The 7,704-nt window shown below is 44.5% G+C and overlaps 1 protein-coding gene across 9 annotated transcripts in view; it reads right to left on the bottom strand.

Annotated features, from left to right (window-relative positions):
- Nucleotides 1-2,184: 2,184 nt before the first annotated feature.
- The window catches only part of LOC128843913 (uncharacterized), a 59,377-nt gene continuing 53,857 nt past the window's right edge, over nucleotides 2,185-7,704 (bottom strand). For all 9 annotated transcript variants that reach the window (XR_008446387.1, XM_054041051.1, XM_054041050.1 and 6 more), the window contains 2 exons: nucleotides 3,725-4,650; nucleotides 2,185-2,765 (listed from right to left, as the gene is read on the bottom strand). Coding sequence is in view for 8 of the 9 variants with exons in the window: in XM_054041051.1 (XP_053897026.1) it covers nucleotides 2,308-2,765; nucleotides 3,725-4,118 (852 nt within the window). In the remaining variant the exon portion in view is untranslated. The remainder of the gene's footprint in view (nucleotides 2,766-3,724; nucleotides 4,651-7,704) is intronic.

Raw genomic sequence — 7,704 nt, 5'->3', positions numbered from 1 at the left:
TAGCAGAACTTCGTTCGAAAAGACGAAATGCCAAAACTTTTGAAAAAATCTCCAAGGGCATGATGGAGGGAGGGCATTGGCGCTGAGCTTTTCACATGTGGCTAGCAGGGATCTTCCCTGATACCAGCCACGCGGTGGGGGGAGGGATAAAGTGATAATCCCAGAGAATTGGATGGGGGGGAGGTTAGTTTGTTTTCTGCTGCTGAAGGTTAACAGGAAAACCGCAGCACCCAATGAGCTTTGCTTGGTATGTGGGAAAGGAGGGCGCAGAAGCTGAAAGACAATGGCTTACCATGGCCGCATGCAAGCCGAATTCTGTTGCCCGGACCTGCATCTGTGATCTCTAGCAGCAAAGCCACAGGCACTCAATATTAAGAGGCAAAATGCGACCTTGCACAGAAATCACATGTGCTTGACAAAGGGGTATGTCTACACAATGGGATTAATCCGAATTTATATAATTCGAATTTTGGAAACAGATTGTATAAAGTCGAATGTATGCGGCCACACTAAGCACATTAATTCGGTGGTGTGCGTCCATGTACCGGGGCTAGCGTCGATTTTTGGAATACTGCACTGTGGATAGCTATCCCATAGCTATCCCATAGTTCCCGCAGTCTCTTCCACCCATTGGAATTCTGGGTTGAGAGCCCAATGCCTGATGGGGGCCAAAAACATTGTTGCGGGTGGTTCTGGGAATATCCTCCCCCCTTTCCAGGAAAGCAACGGCAGACAACCGTTTCATGCCTTTTTTCTGGGTGAACAGTGCAGACGCCATACCACGGCAAGCATGGAGCCCGCTCAGCTCAAGACAGCAGTCATGAACATTGTAAACACCTTGTGCGTTATCGTGCAGTTTATGCTGAACCAGAACCTGCAAAACCAGGTGGCAAGGAGTAGGCTGCAGCAGCGAGAGTGATGAGGATATGGACATGGAATTCTATCAAACCGCGGGACCCGGTGCTTTGGAGATCATGCTGTTAATGGGGCAGGTTCTATCCATGGAACGCCGATTCTGGGCCTGGGAAACAAGCACAGACTGGTGGGACCGCATAGTGTTGCAGGTGTGGGACAATTCCCAGTGGCTGTGAAACTTTCGCATGCATAAGGGCACTTTCTTGGAACTTTGTGACTTGCTTTCCCCTGCCCTGAAGCACCAGAATACCAAGATGAGAGCAGCCCTCATAGTTGAGAAGCGAGTGGCGATAGCTCTCTGGAAGCTTGCAACGCCAGACAGATACTGGTCAGCTGGGAATCAATTTGGAGTGGGCAAATCTACTATGGGGGCTGCTGTGATGCAAGTAGCCAAAGCAATCACTGAGGTGCTGCTACGAAAGGTAGTGACTCTGGGAAATGTACAGGTCATAGTGGATGGCTTTGCTGCAATGGGATTCCCTAACTGTGGTGGGGCGATAGATGGAACCCATATCCCTATCTTGGCACCGGAGCACCAAGGTACCCAGTACTTAAACCGCAAGGGGTACTTTTCAATGGTGCTGCAAGCACTTGTGGATCACAAAGGACGTTTCACCAACATCAACGTGGGCTGGCCGGGAAGGGTTCATGATGCTCGCGTCTTCAGGAACACTAATCTGTTTAAACAGCTGCAGCAAGGGACTTACTTCCTGGGCCAGAAAATAACCGTTGGGGATGTTGAAATGCCAATAGTTATTCTTGGGGGCCCAGCCTACCCCTTAATGCCATGGCTCATGAAGCCATACACAGGCAGCCTGGACAGGAGTCAGGAGCTGTTTAACTACAGGCTGAGCAAGTGCAGAATGGTGGTAGAATGTGCATTTGGCCATTTAAAAGGTCACTGGCGATCGTTATTGACTCGCTCAGACCTGAGCCAAACCAATATCCCCATTGTTATTTCTGCTTGCTGTGTGCTCCACAATCTCTGTGAAAGTAATGGGGAGACCTTTATGGCGGGGTGGGAGGCTGAGGCAAATCGCCTGGCTGCTGATTACATGCAGCCAGACACCAGGGCAATTAGACGAGCACACCAGGAAGCGCTGTGCATCAGAGAAGCTTTGAAAACCAGTTTAATGACTGGCCAGGCTACAGTGTGAAATTTCTGTTTGTTTCTCCTTCATGAAAACCCGCCCCCTTTATTGACTCATTCTCTGTAAGGAACCCACCCTCCCCCTTCCCCCAGCTTGCTTTCAAAGGAAATAAAGTCACTATCGTTTAAAACTCATGTATTCTTTATTAATTGATTATAAACATAGGGAGCGAACCGACAAGGTAATCTGGGTGAGGTTTGGGAGGAGGATAGGAGGGAAATAAAAGGCCACTAAAAAAAATTCAATATAATGACAGCCTTTTGGTTGGGCTGTCCACTGGGGTGGAGTGGGTGGGTGCACAGAGCCTCCCCCACCCCCGCGTTCTTACACGTCTGGGTGAGGAGGATATGGAACATGGTGAGGGGGGAGGGTGGTTATACAGCGGCTGCAGCGGCAGTCTATTATCCTGCTGCCGTTCCTGAAGCTCCACCAGATGCCAGAGCATGTCCGTTTGATCACGCAGCAGCCCCAGGGTTGCAGCCTGCCACCTCTCATCTCGAGCGTCCCTCATGACCTCACATTCACTGGCATCTTTCCTAAATTTAGATACTGTGTCCTTCCACTCATTCAAATGAGCTCTTTCATTGCGGGTGCATTCCATTATTTTCGTGAACATCTCATCTCGTGTCCTCTTTCTCCGCCGCCTTATCTGAGATAGCCTTTGGGACGGAGGAGGGAGGCTTGAAAAATTTGCAGCTGCTGGAGGGAGGGTTGAAAAAAAGGAGAGAAGTTTTTAAAATGATACATTTTACAGAACAATGCTTATACTCTTTCATGGTGAACAACACTATTCACATTACATAGCACATGTGATTTCAGTACAAGGTCGCATTTTCCATCTTAATATTGAGTGCCTGTGGCTTTGGTGTTAGAGATCACAGACGCAGGTCCGGGCACCAGAATTCAGCTTGCATGCGGCCATGGTAAGCCATTGTCTTTCGGCTTCTGTGCCCTCCTTTCCCACATAGCAAGCAAAGCCCATTGACTGCTGCGGTTTTCCTGTTAACCTTCAGCAGCAGAAAACAGTCTAACCCCCCCCCCCATCCAATTCTCTCGGATGATCGCTGTACCCCTCCCCCACCGCGTGGCTGGTAACAGAGAAGATCCCTGCTAGCCAAATGCGAAAAGCTCAGGGCCTATTTCCCCCCCGCCCCCCGCGCTTGGCTAACTGCAGGGAAGAATTTCTTTTCAGTCACAGGCAAACAGCTCAGTAGGAAGAGCCACCTCTGTCCCCTTAATTAAATTCCTGTATTTCAACCAAGTTACCATGAGCAATATCACTCTCCTGAGGATTACACAGCGAGATAAAGAACGGATGTTGCTTGAATGCCAGCAAACACCGGGACCATACGCTGCCAGGCTTTGTCATGCAATGATACCAGATTACTTGCTACTAGCATGGTGTGGTCAAGTGTCCTACCATGGAGGACGGAATAAGGCTGCACTGCCCAGAAACCTTGTGGTAAGGCTTTTGGAGTACCTCCAGGAGAGCTTCATGGAGATGTCCCTGGAGGATTTCCACTCCACCCCCAGACACGTTAACAGACTTTTCCAGTAGCTGTACTGGCCACGAATGCATCCCAAGTCCTCAGGGCAAAGTAATCATTAAAAAACGCTTGCTTTTAAAACAAGTTTTATATTTTAAAAGGTAAACTCACCTGAGGTCCCTTCCATGGGGTCATGGTCTTGGATACTGGCTTGGGAGGGTTGGGAGGGTACTTCAGTCAGGCTGAGAAAAAGATCCTGCCCGTTGGGGAGAATGGAGTGCTGGGTGCTCGCCGCAAGCTTGTCCTCCTCCTCTTCCTCTTCCCCGTCCGCAGAATCCTCAGGTGTAGCTGATGAGATTATTCCCACCTCGGAATCAAAGGTCAAAGGTGGGGTAGTGGTGGCGGCCCCCCCTAGAACTGTATGCAGCTCGGCATAGAAGCGGCATGTCTGCGGCTCTGACCCGGAGCGACCGTTTGCCTCCTTTGTTTTTTGATAGGCTTGTCTGAGCTCCTTGACTTTCACGCGGCACTGATCTGAATCCCTATTGTGGCCTCCCTCCATCATGCCCTTGGAGATTTTTTCAAAAGTTTTGGCATTTCGTCTTTTCGAACGAAGTTCTGCTAGCACTGAATCCTCCCCCTATATAGCGATCAGATCCAGTACCTCCCGTACGGTCCATGCTGGTGCTCTTTTTCGATTATCGGCCTGCATGGTTACCTGTGCTGCTGAGCTGAGCTATCTGTGGTCACCTGTGCTCTCCACACTGGGCAAACAGGAAATGAAATTCAAATGTTCGCGGGACTTTTCCTGTCTATCTGGCCAGTGCATCCGAGTTCAGATTGCTGTCCAGAGCGGTCACAATGGTGCACTGTGGGACAGCTCCCGGAGGCCAATACCATCGAATTGCGGCCACACTAACCCTAATTCGAAATGACAATATTGATTTTGGGGCTACTCTGCTTGTCGGGGTGGAGTACAGAAATCGATTTTAAGAGCCCTTTATTTCAAAAGAAATGGCTTCGTTGTGTGGACGGGTGCAGGGTTAATTCGATTTAACGCTGCCAAATCCGAATTAAAGTCATAGTGTAGACCAGGCCTATGGGTGAAAAAAGAGGGAAAGGTGTCAGATTTCTTTTAGCTTTCAAACGCCTTGTTTGAATGTATATTGCAAAAGAGGATTACCCTTCACATTTGCATTTCAAAATTTACAGCAAATTCCACTCCTTAGCATTTCTTCATCCTCTTGCATTTTTCAGTTCTACTTTTCACATGCAGTGTGGTACTCAAACCTTTTATGCTGGAGTACTATGCCAGTGGTTTGGGGGTGAATTACAGCATACCTTGAATTTCAGTGTAATTAACCCAAATCCTGCTATCTCACTGGTTTCATTCCACTGACTTTGAGTTACTCCTCATGTATACCATTGTAAATGAGAGCAGAATCAGCGCTTAGGCATTATTTGTGGTATGGAGAAGTGCCTACAATTGATATCTGAATACAGATACTTGATACAGATTTTACATAAAATCCTTCCAAGGATGGGAGAGTGACCCTGCCATAAAATAAGGGCTCTCAAGGAGGAGTAAATGATTGGGATGAGGGAGTGGAAAGAGTTGTCTGAATAAAGTGTTGGCTAGATTAGAAATTCCCTTTGATTACCTAGATTGCAAATAGACAGTCTCATTTCAAGCCCTTCTCAAACACTTTTTAAAGTTAGTAATTTTGAAATCCCATGGATTAACAAGATATCCAATAGTGGCCAGAGCTAGCATAGTACATATGGCAGGTTATCTTTATCTTTATATTTACCTGCTTGACATGCACTTAAGACATGTTGCTGGCAAACAGGAATTACAAAACAAACCATCAAAGCAGAAACACAAAGGAAATGGCAAGCTATAAAGTCTTAATATAAAAAGAACCTTTTAAGCCAGGAGATAAAGTAACAAACATGTGCATCTTCAAAAGCCTACATGCAGTGAAGATGTAAGCACTTAGAAAGCAAAAACTGTTTCCACTTTTTTTGAACAAAAATAGAGCCTGCTAGTGCATCCATTGCTAATGCTAGAACAAGCAGTAAGGTTTTGCCTAATCGCTACTGTGATGGGTTGGTGGGAGAATTCAGGGGATAAGCTGCGGTAATAGCTCATTGTATGTGGAGGCCCTGACTAGACCAGACAGAATATTTCAACAGACTGCATGGGAGAATTCACCTCATAAGAGGCCCCTTTAAGTTATTCTATAGGTTTTGTGCTACTCTGGCTTTTAGTGCAGATTCTGGGAAAGCACTTTTGTAATCCTGCTTTTAAAGATATATCACAAACCAGTACAATGGTGGTTCAGTGAAAATGTCTGAAAACAGTTATGAAAACTTCTAATAGGCCTCTGTGAAAGTTGGACCAAATGTCCAGAACCTATTAACTAGAAAAGGCAGAAATACAAGGAGCTATGATAAATGACAAGATGCATTTGACCCAAAAGCACATTTCTAAATTGCACCATATTTTTAAATGTTTTAGGCCTATGCTTGCTTGGCACTTTGTGAGAGTTCAGGTAATGTTTTGTAACATTTTTGAGCCTGAAACTTGAGACAGGGTATTGTTAGGAAAACTTTAGAAGGACTGAATATTTTTTCCTTGGAATAGCATTCTTGTAAGAGAACTGCAATTTTATGTTTCCACTATTCAAGTACAAATGCAGAAAATTATTTTTTGATAGCCATGTAAATGTTTTGGGGTTATATATTATGTTGGTCATCCATTACATTGTGTTTTATGTATCTTGGAAAAAAGAAAACTAAATTTTTCTTTTACTTCTCACTCTGTCTCTCCAAGGCTTTTTTTAATATTGCTAAGTGATTTTTTTTCTAGATATAATCCATTTACATTTTTTTTTTTTTTACAACTATTATCCTTGGTTTTACTTAACAGGTGTTTCGCTGTATATAACTTTCGTTGATCTATTACAGCCAGATATAAAAATAAATACAACCCATTTTCACCCTAGAACCAAAACTCTGAAAGTTTCCCCCCCCCTTTCCTGTGATATATTGTTCTGTGTTCGTAGTAGTATTGGCCAGAGCAGTTTTCTGTGACAGTGTTTTTTCATTCTCTCATGATTTGTCTTCGTAATGTATACTACTGGTTTTAAATAATAATAGACATGGGGCATTGGCTTTTGTCTTAGTTGCCAGAGTCGATCAGAATGAAGTGATTCTGTTCTAATTTGATTATCTAGTATTTGGGATACTTTGTTTGCAAAGTTCTCATAGCTCACTTGGTGAGAGATCGGGACCTTAAAGTGAAGTTGGTCAGAAAATTTCAATAACTTTGAGGGAAAATGGGGGAGAAATTTGTTATAAGATTGTTTGTTTTTTTCCCCCCTGATTATCTTTAATTTTGGGGATGTTATCGAGAGGGGAGAGAATGGGGAAAAAACAGCAGCATGAGCAAAGTTTGCACTCTTTTTCAAGTGGCTTTTTTCCCCCCTCACACCCATGGTCCTATAGTTTATAACTATCAAACCAGAGGACAATAGCAATATAATTAGCGTGCAGATTAAGATTCTGTCAAATGGGTTGAATTGGGTCATTGAGGAAAGGCAGAGGTGGACTCACTGCACCTCAATATTTTATGAGGTTCGAAACAGCTACTCCTGGACTCGAGGTCCCTTCCAGTCCAGTGCTTCTGAGAGGCTATGGACAGGTAAAAATGGTGGACCAATCAAGTTAAAAACAGCATACCATATGTCAGAGAGGAATTTACAATGGCAGAGACTTAGTCTGTTGCTTAAGGAAGAAGGTGGTCCATATAACCTGTTGCTTGGTGGGATTATTACAAATCCTACTATAGGTCTGTAGTGTTGATCAGCTAGTCTAGGCTTCTGGGAAAATCAGACAGATCAAGTTCCTCATTTAGAAAACTAAAATATCATCAGATTTTAGTGTTTCTCAATGACTTCTGATGTATTTTAAACAGAGTGCTTATCTCCCTATTCCCAATCTAGACTAGTGTGAATCAGCCTGACCCTTAAACACCCTCTATTAAATGTAACTGAATTCAATGGTATTAAATCTTTTAAGAAAACCAAGTTGATTATACAAATGGACTAAAGAGCATAGTAAAGGGACTGAACAGGTGCCTGAAGCAT

The sequence above is a fragment of the Malaclemys terrapin genome, chromosome 10 (genome assembly GCF_027887155.1).
Source record: "Malaclemys terrapin pileata isolate rMalTer1 chromosome 10, rMalTer1.hap1, whole genome shotgun sequence".
Taxonomy (NCBI): Eukaryota; Metazoa; Chordata; order Testudines; family Emydidae; genus Malaclemys; species Malaclemys terrapin.
Note: the sequence above shows the minus strand (reverse complement) of the source record. Positions and strands in the feature narration are given on the sequence as shown.